Raw genomic sequence first — 26553 nt, forward strand, 5'->3', positions numbered from 1 at the left:
TATTTTCAGTCCATAGATTAACCTTTTGAGTTTTGAATCATAAGATATCCTCTTTTAATTAAAACAAATGTATAATGTATAGTAAAAAGGTTAAATTTTTATATGAGCTCTTTATTTTTCAAAAGTTAATTCAGTGTATTTCTTTATATACTTTAAAGATTAATAAATACTTTGAGGATAAAAATGGCATGACACTCTGGATGATGGCATTGGCTTTTAAAACGGTTGCATTAGAATTGAAAGTATGCCACATGAACCTGAAGTCAGGATGCAGTGGCTGCAGGTAAATTCAACTGTAAGAGTATGACAAGAATAAGCTGCCATTTATAAAGACACACCTAAACATACAGAAACCCTGAGGAATTTTCAAATTGTGAAGTAATGGGAACAATCATTTAATGTGGAAGGAAGGAGCTAGTTAGTATATGCTTCCCTCTTTAAATATCTCATAATATTAAATTGTGGAGTGAGATGATTGAAACAGGGAAGATGATTTAGTGGCAGCATAACAGATAGACTACCATTTAGAGAGGCCACACCTGAGAACTGATTGCATTAGGGGATAGGGCTAAGGTTAGAACACAAAGTGGTGTTCAGGAAAAGGCTGCCACTTAGCTATATATGTTTTTCAAATGTTTTTTCTTAAGGAGTTATAGATGTTAGTTCTAATACTTCTTAAACATTCCTTTATGTTTCCACTTTTTTCTCTCTAGAGGTTTCTCTTAGTCACTTTGAGACATCCTATCAGCTTAGAGGAGTTATTTTCACCCAGTCTTCTTGCCTGACATCTTATAAGCATGAGTAGTCCTGGTGCAGCGTACCCTCAAGTGCACACACACCTTAGCATCAATTTTTATCTCATGGCAGCATGCAATCAGCTGTCATCATACCACTGCCCTCTCTCTTCAGTACTGCAATTAATTGGTTATAGATAAGCATTTGTTTAATGTTCGTCTTCCACTAGAACAAATCTTTTCTTCACTTCAGCATTCCCAACCTCTAACCCAGTACCTGGCAGAGATAGGCACCCAGGAAACACCTGTTGGATCATTGCCAGCAGGAGGCTTCTTCTAAAATCTGGTAATGCCACAGATGCAGATGTGGGAGATAAGCAGGGACTAGATCCCAGAGGGACATCAAGTCATGTGAAGAAGCTTGTTTCATCTGAGAACAATTAAGAGGCCATTGAAGGATTGTAAGTCCAAGTCTATCTTAGAGTGGACATCTCCCTTCTAGACCTCTGGCTTTCCTCTGGGATCATAGAAAGTGTATTTGTCACATGAAAAGCAAAGTTACATTTGACCTATGGTTATATATACAGTAAGTTTTTATCAACATTTGCAGACTTCTACTTTATAAAATAATCATTTTATGTATTTAAAGGATAGGTATGGATTTATAAATAGAAGAGTTAAAATATTTATATTTCAATGCAGAAATGACTATATGAATTTGGGTTTGTAGTAAAAACAAAACCTATAGTAGATTTCAAATTTAAAAAGCAATTGGTAGATATCTAATATCTTCTGAGTAATTTGATATACCTAAGACTAGGCAGAAGCAAATCAATAATAACCTTCATCCAAGGAATTAAGTAATAAGAATTTTATAAAAGCTGCAAGTTGTGCTTTTGAAGGAATTTTAAATGAAAATTATTTTCAGTTCTTATTCTATTGAACTAAAGAATTTAAAGTCCCTTGCCCGGCCGGGTGTGGCTCAGCCGTTGAGCATCGACCTAGGATCCAGGCGATCGGGGTTTGATTCCCGGTCAGGGCACATGCCCAGGTTGCGGGCTGCAGCTGATCAATGACTGTCTCATCATTGATGTTTCTATCTCTCTCTCCCTCTCCTTTCCTCTCTCTGAAATCAATAAAGATATATTTAAAAAAAAAAAAAAAATTAAAGTCCCACTCAACTAAAATAATATATGATGTTAAACATGTATTTTATTTATTTATTTATTTATTTATTTATTTATTTATTTATTTATTTATTTATTTATTTATTTGGCTTAAGCAACAGAAATTTATTTTCTCACAGTTCTGGATCCAAGATTAGGGTGTCTGCAGGATTGATTCCTTTTGAGGGCCGTGAGGAAAGAATCTGTTCTAGGCCTGTCTCCTTGTCTTGTGGATAGTCATTCTCTCTGTGTCTTCACATCGTCTTTCCTCTGTACATGTCAGTGTCCAAATTTCCTCTCCTCTTCTGCCATCTTGGATCTTGGGACATTCATTGCTTTTATTTTTATTTGTTTAAAGAATATGTCTTTATTGATTTTTTGAAGAGAGAAGGAGGGAGAGGGACAGAGAGATAGAAACATCAGTGAGAAAGAAACATGGATCAGCTGCCTCCTGCATGCCCCCTACTGGGGTTTGAGCCCGAAACCCAGGCATGTGCTCTGACCTCCTGGTTCCTAGGTCAACTCAACTGCTGAGCCACACTGAACATGCATTGCTTTTAAGGGACCAACATTTTTATAGTTTTAAGCTAACCTTTCAAGAACTGATTTTTTTTCTTTAAGAAAGTAAAGTTCCTTTTCTGAGTATAAATGTAATAGATGCTTATTGGTGAAAATTTAGAAAACATATAGAAATCTTAAAATGCATTTATTCTAATCTCTTCCTTCCCAACTTTCATGTTAGTATCATTTTCTTTTTTTTAAAAAATCACCTTCTGCCTTGGGTGGCGTTGCTGAGTGGTTAGAGCATCAGCCGAGCACGGAAGGGTCATGGGTTCGATTTTGAGTCAAGGACACGTACCTGGGTTGCAGGTTCTATGCTGGCCTGGTTAAGGCTTGTGCAGGAGGCAACCAATTGATGTGTCTCTCACATCAGTGTTTTTCTCTCTCCCCCTCCCTCCCTTCCACTCTCTAAAATCCATGGAAAAATATCCTCAAGTGAGGATTAATAAAAACAAACAAACAAATAAAAAAACACCTACTTTTTTGGTATTTATTGAGTAGTCAATTTTTGACATGATTCACCATTTCTTTGCTCTGACCATTGCATCCCACTCATTTCTTTTGGGTTCATTTTCCTTACTAAAAGAAATCCTTGGGTAATTCTCTCAGTGAGGATCTATTAGTGATAGACTTCTTTTTTGTCCACAGATACTTTTTATTTCATTCTTACTCTTCAATTATAATTTAGCTAAATATGTTTGACAATTTTTTTCTTATACTACTTTATATATATTCTTGTATTCTGATATCTTACTGATGAGAAATCTAAAGGTACAATGATACATTTTGTTGTTGTTTTTTAAACATAGTCACCTTGGAAAACTGTACTTTTCCCCCTTAAAACATTTTTTAGATTTACTGTGCTGATACACCAAATGAATTAATGTAATTTTAAAAATAAGAAGTAAATGGTAAAGTGGGAGTCATGAAATTCCAAAACAAAATCACCTAAGATTGCTACTTGAATATATATAGTGGTTAAGTGTTAAGTTTTGTAATATGCTGTATAGTGACATATGTTTATTTTTGGCTTGTTTTCAAAAGTGATATTTTGAGGTATATTTTAATTTAGATGGACTCCTACAATAGACCAGTGCTGTCCTATAGAAATTACTTTGATGACGGAAATGTTCTATATCTGCACTGTCTAATAAAGCAGCCACTAGACCCTGAGTGGTGCAATGTATTTATTATCTCTTTATCTCTTACCGAGTGAATAGAAGTTTTGAAATAATAACTTGATTAGTTTTAGGCCATATCATTTAAGGTAATTCATTTTTACATGATATTTTCCCCCAGAAATTTAAAGGTGATTAGCTTCTTTGTTTTAGTAAAGGTTTGACTATACAGTATAGGATTAGAAAAAAGTTATAAAAGCATATGAGATTGTATATTTAGCTTACGGTTTGGTTTCTACATTATAGTCATATATTCAGTGTGTTTTGAAGTACTACATTAAGGTTGGTAGATCTTCTGAGATTACTTTTTATAAAGTGTTAGTTCTTGAGTAAGAAGAATTCTAGGAATAACTCTTCAGGTTTCACTGTAATAAACAAGTGAATTTGTTAATAGTGCCTTCCGTTTTTCAGATTGCAGATAGAAGAATCTTCTAAACCTGTACGGCTATCACAACAACTGGACAAAGTTGTGACAACCAATTACAAACCTGTTGCCAATCATCAATACAATGTAAGTCTGTCTTTCTTCATTATGTTATATCTTTATTCTTTTCTATGTCATAGACCTTGCTATCAGGTGCTTGAGTTATCCAGACTTAGTAAGGCATATGACAGTTTGTTAAGCTTAGAAATGATGTTCACTCTGTATCCTCAGTTATACTGTTTAAACTCCTCTTGATAAGTTTTTCAAAGAAATAAAACACTTTATTTTTCAATGTTTCCAATGTTTTAAATAATGGTGTCCTTAATAAATAATAGTTTTACTTTTTTTCATTTTTATGTACCTTTATAACAGAGTTTTTAACATTTTGACCAAAAATTTAAAGGTCACAAAGCAATGGTAATTTTTCTCATTGATTATTAAGATTGCTTTGCATAGTTTCAGCTTTTACAGGCATTTTTTTTTTTTTAATATACCTTTATTCATTTCAGAGAGAGGAAGGGAGAGGGAGAGATAGAAACATCAATGATGAGAGAGTCATTGCCTGCCTGCCTCCTGCACGCACCCCACTGGAGATCAAGCCTGCAACCTGGGCATGTGCCCTGACCTGGCATTGAACCCTGATCTCCTGGATCCTAGGTCGATGCTCAACCACTGAGCCACGCCCAGCCGGGCTCACAGGCATTTTTACAGTCTCACACTACCATGTACAGTGAGGACTGCCTAATGTTTTTTAAACCTTTTTTATTGAAGCATATCATATATACGATATGTATTTTTTTTATAATGTACAGTACACACATATATTGTATACATATGTATACTTTGTGCCAGGCACTGTTCTGAGTGTCTCATAAATAGTGACACATTACCCTGTGAAGTAACTACTGGTATTATCATTTTATAGATGAAGTTACTGAGACACACAGAGGTTAGCTTACTTGAGGACACACAGCTGGTAATTAATCAGTCCAGCTGTTGAACCCTAGCCTGTTATAGGAGCCTTACTCTCAATTAACCAGCATGCTGTGTTGCAGGTTATTAGCAATGCTAACAGAGCTAAGGGTTTTGGGTCTTGAAGTACCTGTAATGTAAGGAAAAATGTTATGATTCTCTGAAAATAAAATGAAGCCTAAGTTAAATCAAATAGCAATGAACAGTTGATATCTTGTGTCCTACTGTGTTGCTTAAGATCTTCTTAATACTAAGTTTAGGAAATAATAAACTTCTTAAGAGTGGCCCGAACCACTACTTTATTTTTTTCTTTTGTTTTTATTTTTCTTTATTATTTATTTAGTTTTTGAACCACTACTTTATGATAGTTGAATTTCTTTCTTTTTTTCTTTTTAAAATATATCTTTATTGATTTCAGAGAGAGGAAGGGAGAGGGGGAGAGAGATAGAAACATCAATGATGAGAGAGTCATTGATCGGCTGCCTCCTCTATGCCCCCCACTGGGGGTCGAGCCTGAAGCCCAGGCATGTGCCCTGACTGGGAGTCGAATCACGATCTCCTGGATCATAGGTCAATACTCAACCACTGAGCTATGCTGGCCGGGCGATAGTTGAGTTTCTTACAGTTATTTTATATGAGAGGTGGCAAATGCCTGCAGGGCCAGGTAAGCATCCTCAGTGAGCAGAATGCTGAAATTTAAGAAGGTAAAATCCTAGGGACTGTGATGAACTGGAGTGTACATGCCCCTTCTAAACACATTCAAATTTTAAAAATTGCTACACTGTGTAGATTAAATAAAGCAAATCAAAGTTCAATTGTGTCCAGCCAAACTTTAATTTTATAGCCTCTGGTTATGCTTTAGGAGAGATGTAAACTAAAGAAAAGGAGAGGCAAAGATAAGTGGAGACAGAACTGTCAGATTATCCAAGAGATGTATTTTTCTGTTATCTCTTGATTGAGACAAGTAGATAAAAATCTACTTTTTTGTCCTCTCATCTTTTCTACTCTTCAGTGTGAATACATGCAATTTTCTGAAGCCAAGTGAACATAGAGAAGTGTAAAATATTATAGGTCTTAATTGTCTTTACCTTTCTTTGTTAGTGTGCTTCTCCTGTGGCCCCTGACTGTGCTTTTTTTTCCATTTATGGGCCAACCTTCTATATACAGTTTCCACTCCTGTATGTTTTTATCACAGTGAGGACAATAAAGACCTTACTTTCCATAAGCTATAAAGAGAGAGAACCTTTCAGAAAAGAAGTTTAGTAAGAAAGACAAGTACCCAAAGATGGATATGCAAAAGTATTTATTTCTATTTAAGATAGGAAAAGGTTGGAAACAAATGTTCAAAAATGAAGATTAGTTAAATACTTTAACAGTCATTATTTTTGCATGATAGGACTAGACCGTTTTTATCCTAATTTTCTTCTTTATAAAATGTTTTGAATTGACACAGTGAATATACACTGTTTGAATTGTTACAGTGGGCAGTAAAGCTTTTCTGTTGGATGGTGTAACTGGTGAGATGACAAGACCTTGGTTCTTGTTTTCTTGAAGGAAAGATTTCAATCAAGAGACAAAGTGTAGCAAAGCAAGCAAGAATTTACTGACCACAGCAGAATACACTCAGGACAGTGAAACAAGGAAGGGCTTAGAAGAAGCAACAAGGAGAGCCTAGGCTGGGTCAGAAAAGGGGCCTTGGAGACAGGTTCAGGGGGTTAGCCCAGGAGGAGCTGCCCCTGCCCATTGCTCTCTTGGTTGCCAGCCATGTCGGGTCCCTTAGAGGGAAAGAGGAGAAGAGAATGTCACAGGCTTGCTCTCCAGAGGGTACGCTGGGTTCTTCGCGTGAAAGTATTCCTCCCTCTCCCTCTCCCTCTCCCTCTCCCTCTCCCTCTCCCTCTCCCTCTCCCTCTCCCTCTCCCTCTCCCTCTCCCTCTCCCTCTCCCTCTCCCTCCCTCTCCCTCTCCCTCTCCCTCTCCCTCTCCCTCTCCCTCTCCCTCTCCCTCTCCCTCTCCCTCTCCCTCTCCCTCTCCCTCTCCCTCTCCCTCTCCCTCTCCCTCTCCCTCCCCCTCCCCCTCCCCCTCCCCCTCCTCCTCCCCCTCCCCCTCGGGAGGTCTCTGGGGAGAGTCTCAATAGAATATTCATCAGCTTTCCAGGTATGCTCTTTCAGGGTCTTGGTCTCCAGTGATTGGTCATTGCCAGGGCAGGGGGTCATTAGTCAGTGCAGTTGTTCCTGAGGCTGCCACAGGGTCACTTGTCTGGTTTTGCTGCTGTTCTGGGCCTAGAGCTGAAATACAACTGAGGCCTAGATGTTATCTTTAAGGAGGAAACGTCAGGAAGTCTAATTTGCATGACCAGCAATATGAAAGGTCCAAACCACATGACCAGGGATATGCTAGGGAAGGAAAGATCAGCTTGGGGGCGAGGTCCGTGTTTTCTCACTTCTGCCTGTTGCTAGGCAGCCAAGGCTTTCTTTCCACTCTGGTGACTTTCTGTACCTGGTCCATCGTCCTTGCTCTGCTCATGTCTGTCTAACTGCCTATTACATTGGGGAAGGGAAGAAAGCTGTGGAAGCATTTTAGTACCTAGCCATGACAGTATCCTGCCACAATTATCTAAGATTTGTGTTCTCTCAACAACAGATGTTTTTTAAGTGCCTCTTCAGACCCCAGTAGGGTATGTCTCTATTTCCTTTGAAGTAGTGAGTCCACATTTCTATGCTATAATCTTCTTCTTTTAAATTCCACTACAAGAATCACTTTTGTTATACTGCTATAGACCATAATTTCTGAAGCAAAAGAAAAATCTCTTAGGTCAGTCAAAGCTGGCACCTTGCTAGTATGAAGTCTCTGACCTTTTCCCTAGTTTATATTCTTAGTGACACTGGCACTATAACTTTACCTGGCAGGCATAGAAGATAGGTTCCAGATGTCATATTTTGAGAATGTTTTTACTTTCCTTTTCTCCTTTTTTTTTCTTTAATAAAATATGAATGCATTATATTCTGAACTCCTTGTTAGGATATAAAGCTGAAACATCCACTTTAAAGACTTTTAAACATTAAGTGACTTTTCAGTTCATGACATCAACCTTTGTTAAGGTTGTCATAGTGTACATGAGTCATTATGCTAATGTAATTATAGTAATGGGTCATATAGTAATTTTTATTAAAATTTTGTTTACACAAAAACAAAGACTGTACCCTGCCACATTGCATTATTTGAATGTTTAGTAATTTTTTCCATGGGAGTGTATTAGAGTGGATGGAGGTACCTGCATAGCTTTTAAAAGCATATTTAGTATTACAGTATAATACCAGCTGTAGGAAGAGTATAAAACTTTTTGTTATTCTTAACACAAAGGGATATTTATTTTTCTAAAAGATTGTGAAACATCAACATAGTTCAACAAGAATGATTTAGAAGTTGTATAATTAAGACATTCAATTAAAAAATTTAAACTCTATGTAAACATGAATCCCAGTGTTTTATTTTAACAGTTGATGTTCTTTGAATACATTTTCAGGATAAAAATAAGAGGGAAAATGAGTGCCAAAAATAAAAGGGGGGGTGGAAAATGTTATATGTATTTGTAAAGCTATATCTCTACATTCGATCAGAAAGAAACCACCTTGCATTCACCCCCAGAAACTTTCCGCCCACCTGTGACACTATGGGTATATATGTACCCATTTGTACATGGAGCTGTTCTAAGCATTACATTTAAATTCATCTCTTTAGTTCATGAACTCTGTGGGATATAATACCTACATACTTGCCATTTGGAAAACATTTATTGGGTCAAAAAGAAACATTAATTTTATTTGAATCTCTTTAAAGGGAAAAAGTTGTGTGAAAAGGATTTTTTGTTAAAGGAATTTGTAGATTCTGGTTATACATTCCCCTGCCCCTTTTCAAAATTGACATTGCATTTAATATATTAATGTTTGGAACCTTTACGTATTTGTTTAATCCTGCACTTGGCAAACATTTTAATATTAAATCCCTCCCCCCCCATTATTTGAAGTAATGAAAACAAACTTTGGGAAATAATACATTGTCTAAGTAGGATTTACAAGAGGACCCATTGAGTGCTGGAGTGGGAAATATTTAAACTTGTATTTATCTTGTTTTTCACCTAATAAAGGAAAGAAGTTGAGTTTTAGAAATATTTACTATGTGAAGTGACCCTGGCACCCATATGCAGTCCCTGTGCTAGTCAGTTTTCAGCAGAAGGGTAGAAATTGTACCACATAGTGGTGCTTTCAGCAGCTCACATTTACATTTGCTTTCAACTTTTTATTTTGACGCTAAATTCAGGAATTTACAGATTGTAATATCTTTTATTAGCTAAACTCAACCTAAAAAACGAACAAATGGTTTTAAAAGATTTCTGCAAAGAAACTATAGATTAAAGACAATACTTATAAAGCACATATATGTAAACAAGAAAGTAGAAAAACTGACATTCTTTTACTTCTAAAATGATCTCTTTGTCAGTCACTTTATGATGTAATCCAGTCTGACAAGAACTTGGCCCTTCCAAAAGGAAGATATCAATACCATTTTAAATTTGGCTTGTCATTTCTGTCTTCAGTGATGATTCAGTTAGCGTCTATCATAGAAACAAAAACAACTAAATATTTCAAGGAGAAAAGGATTTAATGTAGGGGATCAGTTATAAATGGTATGCCAATCAGTACAGAATCGAAAGGGTGGAGTTGAAAAAGGGTTGGTTACTAGAGATCAGGAAGCTATTGCTACTGGAGGTGCTCCCGCAAGCACAAAGAAAGAAAAAAAAATCTCTCTGCTTCCTGCCTTCCTTCTCCCATTGGCAGAACCCCAGCTGGAAACCAGCTGGCAAGGGAGTCTTGGAAGTGTAGCCTGCAGTTCCCCACTGCCACCATCCCCCAAGGCCTGGAGCTGAAGACTTGTCGAAAATAACTGACATAGAGACCCTTGGCGCGTGTGTGTGCGTGTGTGTGCGCGCGTGTGTGTGTGTGTGTGTGTGTGTGTGTGTGTGTGTGTGTGTGTGTGTGTGTGTGTGTGTGTTACCTTAATTATATTAGCTCTTGTTGTTAGGAAGCTTGCCACACGGGCCAGGGTGAGACAGGGACTTTTTATAGTTCTGTATGCCATCTCCTGTTGGGGGTGGGAGCAAAAATGATACCTAGGGGGATACCAGGAAGTTTCTTTCCTCCAAACCTGAGGCTTTTAAAAAGAATATTTTCTTGTCTTGCCCGGCCGGGCGTGGCTCAGCGGTTGAGCGTCGACCTAGGATCCAGGCGATCAGGGTTCGACTCCCGGTCAGGGCACATGCCCGGGTTGCGGGCTGCAGCCGATCAATGACTCTCTCATCATTGATGTTTCTCTCTCTCTCTCCCTCTCCTTTCTTCTCTCTGAAATCAATAAAGATATATTTTAAAAAAGAAGAAAAAAAAGAATATTTTCTTGTCTTTATCGTGCCCTTCATGCCACCCCTGCCTTAGCTTGAAACAAAGATATATCTCTCCTAGAAAATATTAACTAGAAAATTATTGTTGGAAGGAATAGAATTATTACATAAAATCTTGAGGCAAGTACCCGGAAACTAGAGAGAAAATTCATTTTTATGTATACTCTAGTTCCTTTAATGTGGCAACCAACTTAGTCTTCAGAATTAAGGTTATTGGAGGGCTTGGGAGATTTATTATTTATTTACTTTTAGTTATATGTATTAATATGGAGTTTTGCTGATTAAAATAGATGCCTGGAGGACTATATCATAAAGGCCTTTCAGCAGTATTTGCCTTTTGTACTATAGTATAAGTAAACTACATGCTTTTGTCCATTTGAATTTGTACACCAAGGATTGACCGACTCTTAAAAAGAATTAATTTTCACACACTAGGTAGAAATAGAAGCATTGGGGGTAGGGATCTTTCATAAGGATTTAAAATGCAAATCATGATAATTAAGGCTGTCATGTTTGCTTCAAAAGTTAAAAGCCTGCACAAAGACTGTCTTGACAAAGCAATCAAAGTATTTCTGCAAACAACAATCTAGAATTTACAGACATTTGTATTATAATATTGTAATTGGCAGTGAGTGGCATTTATAATTTTAGTGATTGAGGTTTCAGTAATGACTATTGAACATCTGTATACCACATCCACAATGGATTTTAAACATTTAGTTGCATTTTAGTCTTGAATAATTTGTTTTCTCTTGTGAAAGTAAAATTGTGTATGATGGGTTTTTGGATTATAAAAATTTGTAACTGGAGACATTTAAATTTCTTTCTTAATTGACATTTCTATACAGCTGGTTATACAGTGATCTGTCGTCATTAAGGGCAGATAAAATCTTGGTGATGAAAGTCACATAAAAGTTTTTTCTAATCTAATAACTGTCCTAATATTTTGTGGTGGCTGCTAACAAGTTAGATATCTGACTGCTTTGAGTACTATTTTCTTACAATGCCAGTGTCCCAGTGCACCAGTACAAAACAGAATGCCCAAAGGGAAAAGAGCTAAAGAGAAGAAATAACATTCTCAAACTGTAGCCTTCTAAATAGTTCATATCATTTGTAGTTTATTTATAGAATCAATTTTATTTGTAGTACAAAGTTGTAAGTACAATATTAAGATTATTATTTCTGTCCCGGCTAGGTAGCTCAGTTGATTAGAATGCCATCCCTATACACCAAGTCCCCCCCCCACACACACACACACTTCCTCTCTCAAATCAGTAAATAAAAAATTTTTTAAAAAATATTATCATTTCTACTGTGTTTAGATTTTAAAAGAAAAGTTACCTCAGGAACATTAGTTTTGTCCCGAGTATAAACTTAGTAATTTAATGATTATGGAAGTCATTTAAGTCCCTTTTATAATTACATATACATTGGAACTACCTGATACCACAGAGCAGAATTTGGATTATGAGCCTGTCTTGGAAATTATCAAAAAAGATTTAGCTAATGCTGTAGTACAAAAAGTTTGTTGTAAAACAATCTTTTCTAGGTTATTGCATAGTGTAGGCCCTGAAAGCATTAAAGAGATGTTCTACTTCACTTTTGTTTTCAAATAAACATAAGGTTAAATTTCTAGTACTTACATTTCTCTAATGAGGAAAATTTCCATTTTGTCATTGCTGTTATTATTTAATATGTCTGGGTTTTCAGATTATACTTTTAAGTGTTTTAATTTCACTAGTCAAAGTAAAGTTAGGCTGCACTGCCCTTAGGTATTGACCTGTTTTTCCCTAATTTAAAGTAGGAAAACACCAACATTAATGCAGTATTTTTGAGATTGAAGCATGTAAACCAAGATTAAAAGAATAAAGATCTGGGTAGAATTTGGTACTTTTCTCACTACTTATTAACCTTGCTAATCACAGCTTAACCTGACCCTTAATCTTATCTTTTCAGCTTTGATTTTTTTTTTTTATAGGTTTGAGACCAATTTATTTGTTGTTGTTGTTGTTTTTATATATATATATCTTTATTGATTTCCAAGAGAGGAAAGGAGAGGGAGAGAGATAGAAACATCAATGATGAGAGAGTCATTGACCGAGCCCGCAACCCGGGCATGTGCCCTTGACCGGGAATCGAACCCCAATCGCCTGGATCCCAGGTCGATGCTCAACCGCTGAGCCTTGCCCAGCCGGGCTGATTTTAATGTTTCTTTCTAACTTATTTTAAATTCTTACCTTTGATTCAGGCCTTCTTGGGTCTGACATGTGGCTCTAGGTTTGAGACAACTTAATAACAAACACTTAAAAGTGTTTCTCTCTGCTGCCAAGTAGCATGTCAGCCCTCTCTGAAGTGGGCCCTCTTGCTTTATTAGCAGGTTTCTTCATTTGAAAACATTTTTTTTCTATTAATCTTCCTAGCTTCCCCAGTCATTTTACATAAGACAGAGACTTCTTAGGGTGGAAGCTGAATATATCATCACTTCTCTTTCATGTTTCCTGAATTTAACTCTTTCTTCTTTCAGCATAAATTAAAGCTGGGAAGGGAGGGCAGACAATATCACGCAACTGTGCTTCCAAACAGAGAATACAAAAGCCTAACACTGGTCTTTTGCTAGGTCCCCTCTTCCTTTCTGTTTTTCCTGAGAACTAATGGCCTTTGGCTAAGTGAAATTCCACGTCCCACTCAAGCCTGTGAGAAAGGAATAGGCTTGCCCTCTTTAGTCTGATTCTCTCACCCTCTGTTTTCTTGATCCCAAGTTAAGTTTTCCTTCTCCCACACTTGACCAGAATAAAGGGTTATAACAGCTTCATCCCCTGGTCCAGACTTGTTCCTGCTTTTTTAGCAGGCTCCCTTTCTAGACTGTCCATCACAATATAAAACGTAAACCCATTCAAGTGCAGTGCAACAGTGGAAGGGGATTTCAGGGTGTAAACTAAGTACAATTGTAACCAGGGAAAATAGATATATTTTAGTCATTGGTCTGTAAAACCAGGCTTAAAATATTAATCCCTTAAGCATTCCATGATATCCAAAGACCCTCGTGCTTGGACTTACGGGTTTTGTCCTGTCTATCACGCTTTCTTTCTCCATCATACAGCCATTCTCTTAGTTCTATCCTTCTTTTGATCCTAGAGAAAGATAATTCTTTCTTGAATGGACCTTAGGTCTATCCCTTCTGGCCCCCTTGCAGCTTCCTTTCTTGCTGAATTGGGGCAGACTCTGTACTTCTGCCTTTGCCCTTAAATGCATTTTTTTTTCATCTATTTCTTCATCTTTCCCACACTGGGAAGACTGGATTTTCTTTCTGGTCATAGGTTTATGTGATCTCTTCTCTCTAGTCTTGCTTCTAGCTTTTCTCGTTCCTCTGTTCTTCTCTAATAAATCCTTTTTAGCTGCCCAGAGTTGTTTTCTTTTATGCTCTTTCCACCCAGAAAATGTAGAGACTGGCTTGATTTCATTCCTCTCCAGCCATACAGTCTGTGTCATGCATGTGCATTTTTTTTTCAGCATCATGATCTTGTCATAGGTAGCTCTGTGACCTATTACTACATTTAAAATGCTCAAGGTCCTCTATATACATTTTAATATATGATCCCCAAGAAAGGGATAATTTTATAAGAGGCTATCTTATTTGTTCTGTATCTTAGTGCAGCGCAAAGCCCATACACGGTCCATGCTTAATACTTTAAAGAGATGTATTTCTTTTTAATTTAAGATATACAGTGTGTTACTTTGATAAATTTATATATTGTAATGTGATTGGCCTAGTGATATTTATCATATTACATAATTATAGTACAATATTGTGTATATTCATTACACTGTGCACTAGATCTCTGTAGCTTATTTACTACTTGTTGCAAGTTTGTATATTTAAAAACCCTCAGTCTTATCTCCCTACCTCCTGAGATGAATAGATTTTTTTTGCCCTCAAGGTCTACATATTAAAAAAATTAAGACAATTGTTAGACCTTTTTCTTTGTCTAGTTTCTAACTTTATTTAATTGAAAGACAGATATTCTTTGTTGTCATGCTTATCTCTTGCCACTAATTTGAAAATTTCTGATTATAAGATAAATTTTTAGTCTTAACATCAGTAGGAACTAAATTTTATCATTTTGATAACAAATCCCTATTGCTAAAATAGAGAGAGTAAGCCTAATTGTATGAGGCTGGAATTTATGCAGTAATTTATTATAAGTTTTGAACTGCATTTCATGACTTTGGAAGCTAGCACCTAGATTATAGTTATTCCAGTGGATGCACAGCAGATTGCTCTCTCGCAGCTGTCACCTGCCAATGCTTTATTTACCAGGTGGGCTGCTGTAGTTTATATATAGTTCTTCTGACAAGTTCCTGGTGCCTTATCAAAATGAAGTGTTTCTAAGAAAACTAAAGCTTAATCAACTGAAAGTCTGCATGTTTTCAATAAAAGAATAATTTTTACAAATGAACAAGTCCCTGGATGGTAACACTAGAAGTAAGTCCATACATTCCCTTAGTGCCATTGTTTACTTCATTTTATAGAAGAAACAAGTTCAGGGAGGTCACACAGTTGGGGTGAGAAATGGCCTCCTGTCACTGCCCACGCTCTTGGTTTTTTACCAGTGCTTCCCAAACTTGTCACTTCCTAGAGAACCTGTTCTATGATCTGCCAGCCTCTTAACCCTCTTCCTGCCCCTAAGACCCTCAGTTTTGAAAGATGTCACCTACTAAACTGCATTTGTTGGATATACTTCATGTATTTTGGGTAATCAAAAACAGAACAACTTCAAGTTAGACTTTCTGATCGATATGAGCTAACCAGTAGCCACACTGAATTGATAGAATTTTGGCAAAGAAAGCCTTTTTGGGGAGAAATGGACACATTACATAAAGCTAAATATAGTAAATAGTGAAAATGGTTTATAGGTCAGCATTAATACTGATCTAAGACTTCTTAGAGCCTTAAAGACCTGAGGCGCCCTGGGAGCAATGAGGACCCTAGGTTCTGAACCACTGCTCTTAAACCTGCTACCTTGCAGTTTAAAATCTAACAGTTATTTTGATGGCTAAAAAGAAAATGCCTGTGTTTCAGAGTGAGCATGTTGAATTGATGCTTTTATTTCTTTTGCTTTTTGCACATAGATTGAATATGAAAGGAAAAAGAAAGAAGATGGAAAACGAGCTCGAGCTGATAAACAATATGTTTTAGACATGCTATTTTCGGCTTTTGAGAAACATCAGTATTATAATCTTAAGGACTTGGTGGACATCACAAAACAGCCTGTGGTATGTATATGCTCACATTGATCCTTTAAATGTGTCCTGCTTCATTAACAAAGCATCACTGAAGAGAGGTATGTCATCTGTGAGTTCCTATGCACCTATGCTAATGGCTGAAAAGATGTCTTGATGCAGCTTCTCTTGTTTAGAACATGAGTTTTATTGTTTTGAATTTTAAGTATCTAATATCAATAGTTTCATATAAAGAAAAGGTGGATTTACCATCCTTTTGACTGATTCTTAACATTAAGCCTGAAGTCTTTGTTTATATCATTTCTAGTCTTTCTTTTGTTCTCCTAGCTGCCTCCAGAAAAGCTCAATTCCTTTTTTTAATTGGAAAAACAAATGTGTCTCAGAAGAATCATATTCTTTTAATCATACTGGTTTGTCACAGTGAGAGAGTTTATTTCCACCTTGCGGGCTATTCTCCAGTGGATTTTTAAAAATCAGAATCTACCTAGCACTAGCATTAGGTCCTTTTAAACTGGCAGTACTGCCTCGTGATGCTTGTTGAGACTGTAGGTAGGTTTGCCTGTTCTCCATTTTTTTAAGGGAAAATTTAATAAATTGATGTTTTCAAAATCTTGTTTGTTTTATAAATAATCATTTTTTAAAACTTTTTTAAAAATATTTTTTTTTCAGAGAGAGGAAGGGAGAGGGGGAGAGAGATTGAAACATCAATGATGAGTCATTGATCAGCTGCCTCCTGCACGCCCCCTGCTGGGAATTGAGCCCAAAACCCGGGCATGTGCCTTGACTAGGAATCAAACCGAAATCTCCTGGATCATAAGTCGATGCTCAACGGCTGAGCTGCACCAGCCAGGCAAAAACTTTTTAACATAACCAAATCATGACTTATCAAAGGGTTGGTACATTTTTTTCCAATTTATTCAAAGCTATAGCAAATGATTTATGAAACTTCAGTATTGATTGTGCAGTTTCCCATTTCTGCAGAGATTTCTCTACTCATGTACTTCAACCTTTTACTCTTTCATTAAGGAATTAATTTAAATTCCAAAAGATACAGTTTCTTTTAATAAACAGCAGGAAAGTGCTCATGCTGCAGTATTATCAACTCATCTTAATGACTTCACTCCCTTTAGCATCAAAGCCTCAGAAACGGCATTCCAAGCTAGAAAAAAAAATTGAAATAGAATAATTTATTAGCTAAGCTGTGTTTCTTCTGATTTTAATGAAGTTTATCCTTGTGTTTTATGTAAATATGAAAAAGTCAATCCAGAAACTCTGAGTGCAAACAATATATTCTCATGAATAACACACATGCATATATATGTACATATATGATATTTATATATGAAATATATATATACATATATATATATATATGAAAATAGACATCGGTAGAGGGACATTCAGAAAGGACTAGTGAAAGAATTCCTTTGCCTTGACATGCAATGGCATGTTTTTAAAGTTTATTATTCATCTTGCATCAAAGAAAAGGAATAACTAGTAATGCTCTCAATTTTGGTTCTTCAGATCATTTTTATGTGGTGTTACTCACTGAATCTCTTATAATAGAGCTTTCTTTAATTTATGGGTTGTAGTAATCTCTTGAATATATGCAAAAAGGTATGGGTTTTTCTGGGGAACAGATCCATAGTTTATATCAGGTTCTCATAGAGGGCCTAGGACTCTCAAAGAGCTTGTGAACCACTGGTCTAGAAACTAAACTATCATTATTATTATTTTTAATCCTCACCCAAGGATATTTTTCCCATTGCTTTTCGGGGTGTGGGGGGGAGAGAAGCATCGATGTGAGAGAGACACATTGATTGGTTGCCTTCTGCCCACACCCTGACTGGGCCCGGGGATTGAACCTGCAATCCAGGTACGTGCCCTTGACCAGGAATCAAACCCCCGACCCTTCGGTCTATGGGCCGACACTCTCACCACTGAGCTTAACTGGCCAAGGCTAGTTATACTTTCTTAAAGTTGTATTTCAGTGGATTTATTATATTCACAGAGTTGTATAACTATCAACCACAAGCATTTTCTTCACTCCAGAAAGAAACCCCGTACCAATTAGCAATCACTCCCCTTTTCCTCTTATTCTACTAGTCAACTAGGCAACCACTAGTCTACTTTCTGTCCCTATAGATTTGCCTATTCTGGACGTTTCATGTAAATGGAACTATATAATATGTGCTCTCTTATGACTGGCTTCTCTCATTTAGACATAATGTTTCAAGTTTTACCCATGTTGTGGCATGTGCCAGTATTTCATTCTTTTTTATTACCAATTAGTATATACCATTATATGGATATGTAACATTTTATTTATCCATTCACCCATGGCTGGACATTTGACCTGTTTTCACTTTTTCACTATTATGATAAGCTCCTCTGACAATTCATATACAAGTTTTTGTGTGAACATGTTTTTATTTCTCTTGGGAGTAGAATTGCTGGATCATTTTGGTAACTCTTTTTAACCTGAGGGACTGCCAGATGGTCATCAGTCCTTCTTTAATCCTTAGCCAGCAAAAACTTTTATCTTCTATTGCCCTAAAATAAATCTTTACTCCCTATTCCAAATATTTTAAGGTGAATAATGCTTCATCATTGGGAGTGCTAGGTAATTTACTGAAAATTCTCTCTTGATAAAATCTATACCTACAGAATCTCTTGCTTACCATTTAGTTTCTATCAACATTTCAAATAGATAGTAATAACTACGAAAAGATATTTTGTACATTTAAAACTATACATCACACCAAATGTAATAATAGATAGTTGCCATGGTTCTAAATGCAAGAAATCATCTTTAAATTCCAAAAGGAGCTTTTTATATTTTTTTTTCTTCATCTATTAAGTTTTGGATATCTCTTTTTGTATTTTCCCTGTTAACTGTTTCAATATTAACTATTTTTTTTCTCAGAAGCCATCATATCCCAGCTTTGGAATACCTTACATTATTCTAAGGTTATATTATGTTCAGCATATAAATAAACTAATATAATTTAGAAAGCATGTCATTAAGCAATATAGTTAAAATTAAAAGTTTTGGCCCAAAGGAAGTAAACTTTATGTATTTGAAATATGCAAACAACTTTGCCGATTCCAGATAGATGAAGTGTTACTAAAAGTAAGATTGCCCTAGCCAATTTGGCTCAGTGGTTGGAGCATCGGCCTGAGGACTGAAGGGTCTCAAGTTTGATTCCGGTCAAGGGCATGTACCTTGGTTGCAGGCTCAATCCCCAGCCCATCAGGGTGAGTGTGGGAAGCAACCAGTCGATGTGTCTCACATCAGTGTTTCTCTCTCTCTGCCTCTCCCTCTCCCTTCTACTCTCTAAAAAATCAATGGGAAAATATCTTCATGTGAGGATTAACAACAACAAAAGAAAGATGATTTACCAGCACACAAATACTAATGAAATCATTGTTTTCTCAGAACTTGGATTAAGCCATAAAGTATGGCAGGAGTTGATAGGGTTTGTACCTTGACCATTTTATTACCCATCATCTGTCTGTTTCTTAAGAGTGTTACAAAGAAAGGAATGCAGCCAGTGGGACCCTGAGAGGAAGACAGGGAGCGGGATCTAGTAAGAAAGCAGAGGTGAAGCCAAAAGAAGTAAAAGAGGAGAAAAATGCTAAGGTGACTCATATTCCAGAGATGTCCCCAGTATCACCTTCCCTCTCCTCTTCACAATTTTCTATATTTACAGGAGTGAAAACCTATGTTGTCTTTCTTCACAGCTTATGCCTAAAGTGTAGTTTATTTTTTAATGAAAGAATTTTGTGCCATGGAGCCACTAACACCTTCATCAGTAAGTTCTCTGTTCTGTTGACCTTGCTTAAAAGGGTCATAGTCAGTCACACAAAAATCATATAAGCATGAACTGATACTTTGACATTATCACAGAACTAGCTGGCAACGCCCTTTGTGCCCTTGGGTCACTTTATAAGAAGTGTATGGTGGTTTCCCTTTGTGACTGTATTTTTTTTTTTTAATATATCTTTATTGATTACAGAGAGAGGAAAAGAGAGGGAGAGAGAGATAGAAACATCAATGATGAGAGAGTCATTGATCAGCTGCCTCCTGGGGATCAAGCCCGCAACCCGGGCATGTGCCGTGACCGGGAATCGAACCCCGATGGCCTGGATCCTAGGTCAACGCTCACCCGCTGAACCACGCCCGGCCAGGCCCTTTGTGACTGTATTAACATGTGCTGTCTTTGGTGTAGATTTGCCTATCGCATATTCAGTCCAACCTTCTTGGGAACATTTTGTGACTAGAAGTCTAGTAAGGTCATGTTATTGGCTTACTACCTAAAGCAGTATTACTTGGTGATCAGCTTCCTATCAAAGTTATATCTTTTTTATCAACTTCTAAGAATTTAGATATAGTACATTTATTACTATTTATGTAATGCTTAAATTAACTCTGAAATTCCTCACAAAATGAAATTCAGATAAATCCTCCATTTGGTTGGCAGAGCAGTAGAGGAAAACATGATACAAGAAGTGGCCAGGGTGGAGGAAGGGAAGGAAGGAGAAAGAGACACCGAAATAGGCTCCTATGCCTTGTGACTCTGCATAGGTTTGTCTTGATCTTGGGTGGGGGGGGGAATTAGGGATTTGATCTGTGTATTTCTGCCTTTTTCGCCGCCACAATTGTATCTTGACTCACAAATGCAAACCACATCCTGTCACTTGACTTCTTTGGTTCAGCATGTCCTTTGCCTTTTCCTTCCAAGAAAGCGGTAATATTCTATCCCTTTTTCTCTGCATGCGGACTTACTGTAAATACTCTCCCACACATCCCTTTGATGAAGAACTGCTGGACCTCAGCCAGTTTATTCAAATCTTGTTCTGCAGCATTGTGGAGCCAGCAGTGTGAAATCTCTCCGACCCTATGTGATGTAGTGGTGATCTACTCAGTTCTGGAATTCTTTGTTTAAGATAGAAGTAGTCAGTCAAAAGATTAAATTGAAAAGTCAATGTTTAGAGTAAGTGAGAGGAGAACAGTTTCTCCTGATCCCTGCACAGAATTGCCTTTCAATTCAAATGGTCAAATATACACTCTCAAAGAACCTACCATCTTGACTCGGTTAGGTGCCCCTTCTCAGTGCTCCCATAATGTCCCATGTGCACGTCCTTATTACTGTGCACCTGTTTTATTTGATTGCCTGTTTATATGCCTCAGTCTCCCGCCCCATATATCCTTATCTTAAACTGTGAACTCTGTGAGGATAAAAACTGACTGTACTTCTCTACCTGGCATATAGTAAGTGCTAAAATAAGTATTTGTGTGAATATGTGAATTTTTAAAAAGGAAAGTTAATCTTCAATCCTGTTAGAACCTTTAAAATTTCCTCCTCAGTTAGCTTTGTCTCAAACAATATTTTAGCACTATAATACAAATTTTAGTAATAAATGTCATTCAAATTCAGGTGATACAATTTAATCAGTCACCTTTTCTCAAACTGGGTCATTGCTTTATAAGTTAATTAGAGCCTGAATTCTAAAAATGAAAACAGAACTGGAGCTAGCTTAGTTTATTCCTATACCTTCTAAGTGATGTCCCCTCAACCACCTCCTTCTCCAGTTCTCTTAGCTCCCTTGTTTGCTCTTAGCACACCCTGTCCATTCAGCATAAGTGGCCGAGCCTCTGTAATGTGCAGGCAGGTACTATAACAGGAACATGGTTTGATGGGAAAGAGAGACATGTAAATAATGGATTATAATATATTATGAGGGCTATGTTGTTGCGAGCTGGGACTGTTAGGGAAAGTTTCTCGGAGAAAGTGACCTTTCTGCCGAACTTGAAAGATGAGTTTAGATTTGAGGGAAGGGGATAAGCATTACAGGAAAAGGGAACAGCATATGGTAGAAACTAGAAGCCTGCAGACACAGAAATGGCAAGTATGTATAAAGGGAAGGATTAGAAGATGAGGCCAAAGGTAAAAGGCAGAGCTGACTAGGTTCCTCTAAAAAGTTTGGAGTTTAGCCTGTAGGCCAAGAGGGAAGTCATTGAAATTTTTTTTTTTTCTTGTTTAGAACACATGTTTTGTTTTTGTTTTTTATTTTTATTTTTTGTTTTTTAGTTGTATTTTTGTTTAAAATATTACAGAAAGTTTTTAAACAGAGGAATGATACGATCTCACTGTTCTCCTTTGTGTCTTCCCTTCAGGGATTTTCTGTCCTTGTTTTTCCTGACTTTACTACTACTTTTCTGCCAATGTTTTGTGCAAGTTAATTCATTTAGTTAGAGTTAAATGGTCTTAGGTTGCATTTGGGAACATTCTAAAACTCCAGAGTTTTTTGTTCCCCCTACCCCCCAAAAAAAGAATTCTGTACCATGGCTAGATAATGTGACCCTAATCCTGTCTTGTTACCTAACAAATTGACAGACTGAATATCTCATTCCTTTCTTACTGTAAAAAAGGAAGAGTGACATTTTCATAAAAAACAAAATACTCCATAACCTTTTAATATACTAGTTTAGCAAAATGAAGGTGGACTACACATGAAAACAACTGAATTTTTACTTAATATTTTGTGTGTAACCCTTTTTAGGCTTTTCAGGGTTCTATATCTAGATTATAAATGGGTGCACTAGACTTGAAGTCAAGAGAGCTTCTGTCACCCCTGGCCAGTGTGACTCAGTTGCCCTGTGCACCAAAAGGTCGCTGGTAAGATTCCCAGTCAGGGCACGTGCCCAGATTGTGTGTTCAGTCCCTGGTCAGGATGTGTGCTGGAGGCAACTGATAGATGTTTCACTCTCACAGCAATGTTTCTCTCTCTCTCTCTCTCTCTCTCCCCCCCCTTCCTCTCTCTCTAAAATATATATAAAAACTTTTTTTTTTTTTTTTTTTAAAAAGAACTTCTATCAGGCAACCACAATGCTCCTGGTGATTGCTTTTTTTACTTTTGGCCTATTGCAAAGCATCCACAGTTATATGATTGTGCACAGGGTCTTAGCCAGTCTCACAATAAACAGTTCTTTGGAATTTTACAAAGATGTCATCCTTGACATCTAAACTGAAAATCATTTGTGCCCACCCATTATTTTTCATTTATGAATCCTGTTTAATTAGAAAGTAGTTTATGAAGTGTCCCATTTTTTAAATGTAATTTGAAGTGGCAGATGGCAGACCTGCACATGACCTGGATGTCCCAAGCCTTTTTGCTTACTCATGCACACGGGTCCTTTGGTAAAGCCAACTGCAGGTGTGGGAGGCAAGCAGGCCTCCTCCCCAGAAACCCGGGCCTCATTTGGTTCATTGCTGCCACCTGCTGGGGCCTGGCCACTGGAATGGGAAGGTTGCTCAAGCCGTAGAGAACTAAGCCTGTCCAGGGCCTGATAAGGAACCCGTGTGTGGTTCCAGTGCTAATCAGCTATTGGTTCTAGGTAACATCCTATCCCTAAATGAAAGGACTTTATAAACTATAGAGTATTATACCAGTGTAGGGTGTTGTTAGATTATGTTGGTTAACACAGTCTCCAGCAGTGGTGAGGCTCCGGAGAACACTTTAGGGACTCAAATATCCTAGAGTATTAGAGCTGAGAGAATCCTTGAAGCAGGTCCTGTGGAACTTAGGTTAAATCAGTCTCTTAGGGGCTTTTGAAAATGCAGATTCCCAGGCCTGGGCACAGAGATTTTGATTCACTAGGCCTAAAATTAGGTTTATTTAACAGGCTTCCCGTGAGGTCCTGATGCAGGTACTATAGCACCACACTCCAGAAGGGCACTGCCTTAAACATTATCTAGGTAAGAGCTTGTCAGCCATTTTTCTAATTAGTGCCTCATTTCAATAAAAAAGTATGACATCTTTCATCAATGGGATGAGTCACTATAATACTGTAACTGGTTCTTTGAAGTATACACACAAAAATTGTTGGATTGGTTCTGTAGCAGAAAAAAAATCACTTTTAAATAATTAACTTCTCCAAGAAAGAGGTACAGTACTATAATTTATACTGGTCGGTTTATAATTGGTACTTTTTGGTCTTGGGCATTGGCAAGCAGAGGTAGGCTTTAGTATTACATTTATCATAGCCATCATTTCCATGAATATAGTAATCATTTGATTAATATCTATTGAGTTTATTGAGAGTTCTGCCCTACATTATCACTTACCTCTTTCCTTCAGAGGAGCCAAGCACAGGAAAGCTGCAGCCCTCATGGTTTTTAACATGTCTTATTATCACTTTTTTTTTCTCCTTTTTATTGAATTTATTGGGATGATTCTGCTTAACAAAATTATACAAGTTTCAGGTGCACAACTCTACAACACATCATCTCTATACTATTATTGTGTGTTCACCATCCCCAATCAAGCCTCTGTCCATCTTCATTTATCCCTCCTATACCCTCCTCCAACTCCCTCCATTCTTCCTGGAACCCCCTTCCAGCCCCCCCAACCCACCCTGGGCAATCACCACACTGTTACACTTCTTGTCCCTTACCCTATCTTGACAAGCTTGGCCAAGATATAGTAGTAAACACAAATAATGACTTTTCTTATTACACAGGAAAAATAAGTGTCCTGATAGCAAGTTTGAAAACTCACCTCAAAACAGAATTCTGGATACCTATCATATGTTTGCCTCATAGAATATTATTATTCCAAAAATATTTGTCACTTTTTATATATGCTTCTGAAATGACTGGTTTAAGGATAACCCTTTCTGACTGAAATAAGTGCTTGAGTGAGGCCACTGAATTCAGGGGCAGATTACACTTGGTGTTCAGTGTCATCTTAATAAACATTGGGCACCAGTAATTTTCTAGTGTAGTTTCATCTAGACTTTTTTAGCTCTCAGGTTGGTGGCATTTAGGACCTCCAACCCCTTTAATGCAGATGATCATATATTGAATACAGTTATCATTATATTGCATGTGTAGAATTAAAAGGCAGTTTATTGGACCTCTTTATAGAGAAATGTCACACTTTCAGGATCATAATTTTTCTTACTCATAAATGTAGTTTGGTGTATTATGTTAAATTTTGTTTTCTGCCTTCATAATTTCATCTTGATTAAAATTATGTTTTATGTTGATTAAAATTTTTGTTTTGGGTTTTGTTTGTTTGTTTAGGTGTACCTGAAGGAAATCTTAAAAGAAATTGGTATTCAAAATGTAAAAGGGATCCACAAAAACACATGGGAGCTGAAGCCAGAGTACAGACATTATCAAGGAGAAGAAAAGAGTGATTAAGAAGACTAAGCCAGCTTGCTAACAGAACAACTAAGGGTGATGTGTTAAGCATACAGCATTGATACTTGAACTTGAGCACCATCTGTTATAGGGGTAAAATGACTGATACTTTAATTTCTCTAGGTAGATTTTTTAAACAATAATTCTTAAAAAGTTACTTAAGTGTTTTTTTGAGAAGAAATAACAAATTTATTTATAGACTTGTATTAAACCAGATTATTCATGATGGGATTAGGAGTTGGGAATTAAGAGATTCTGTAATTAAAGCAAATCAAGGAAAAAACTTCATTGAGATAAATATTTTTCTGTATTATTTGATTTTTTTAACAGAACACCAGAATGCTGAGGTTGAGTACCACTGCACTAGGAAAATTTTTACCCTTGCATTCCTGTTATAAAGTAACATGCTGATTAAGAAAGGTGATCCCATTCGCAGCCCTGCCTCTAGTTGTCTTATCCTACATTATTCTGGTACAGGAACAAAATCTGTTTTCCCATTTCCTTCCAGTTCCTAATTATTTGAGACTCGGTGTCAAGAAGCAGATGGATAATGGTGTGGTAAATCTGTATAGAACTGGGAATTCTGGATGCCCCTCATGCTTGATTTGTAGCATATATCTTGTCTTTTTATGTATGGACATCCCTGAAACACACCTGTGTCTTCTACCCCTGCCTTTTGTTTTTGTGGTGACAGTGCCTGCCAGATGGAGCATTTCCAGGGCAGAGCTATATGTCATTTAAAGCTATGCTTTGGTATTTCTACAAACCTGGGGGTTTTTTCACCTTTTCCTCATCACACCTGACAGTATCTGCTTGCGTCTTAAACACTTAGTCTGAATCTCTTAAACACCTGTTACCTTTTCAATAGGATAGCTAATCTATGTGGTAGACTGGTGTCATTCCTGATTAATTTTTTGGAACAGCTTTCTTAGTACTAAAATATGGCTGTTGGTCATGGAAGAGACTCCGTTCCACCTGGGTTTCCACATTCTTTTAATTCAGGACTCTCTTGCTCTGATAAACGTGCTTTTGACGGCCAAAAATCAGGAATTAGAAATCCTAAACCCTGTAAACCTCTGTGGGATTAAGAGGAAGGCTGATATACATTTGGTAAGATGACACATCATAAGAGGACAGGAAGGCCATATTTAATAGATGAGATTGTTCAACTCAACCAGCACATGGGATGTTTTAACTGTCAAAATGTAGTAAGATTATGGTTGCTGGGCATTGGAAAGATTTGAAATTACATGTTACCACAGTAACTTCTAAAGTGATATATCTTAAAAAAGAAAACAGGGTTTGTTCTGTTGTATCATAAGCAGCTCTTTTGGATTTCAGCAGAGTTGAAGTTCTTAATGGTATGCGAACAAATTTTTTTTTTAAAGCATATTGTCGTTGGTACATATCAGTGAAATAAGAGTAAACACTTTTCAGGTCCTGTGTGCCTGACAGTGTGTTAAATATCTCATTGAATCCTCAGAAATAGTGCTGAGAGATGATATCCATTTTATACAACCATTCCCTACCCAACATACATACCTTCATAAGTAATGATCCCCCTTTCGAGGATTCTACCCTTGGAGCAAAGTGAGCACCAGAGTGTACTTTCCC

General features: G+C 37.0%; 1 protein-coding gene across 1 annotated transcript in view; it reads left to right on the top strand.

The window, feature by feature from the left end:
- Window positions 1-25764, top strand: part of GTF2F2 (general transcription factor IIF subunit 2) — a 132445-nt gene extending 106681 nt beyond the window's left edge. The window contains exons 6-8 of the mRNA XM_016205436.2: window positions 4051-4150; window positions 15617-15760; window positions 24820-25764. Coding sequence (XP_016060922.1) covers window positions 4051-4150; window positions 15617-15760; window positions 24820-24939 — 364 coding nt within the window. The 3' untranslated portion in view covers window positions 24940-25764. The remainder of the gene's footprint in view (window positions 1-4050; window positions 4151-15616; window positions 15761-24819) is intronic.
- Window positions 25765-26553: the final 789 nt, after the last annotated feature.

Source organism: Miniopterus natalensis, chromosome 2 (genome assembly GCF_054644295.1).
Source record: "Miniopterus natalensis isolate mMinNat1 chromosome 2, mMinNat1.hap1, whole genome shotgun sequence".
Classification (NCBI taxonomy): domain Eukaryota; kingdom Metazoa; phylum Chordata; class Mammalia; order Chiroptera; family Miniopteridae; genus Miniopterus; species Miniopterus natalensis.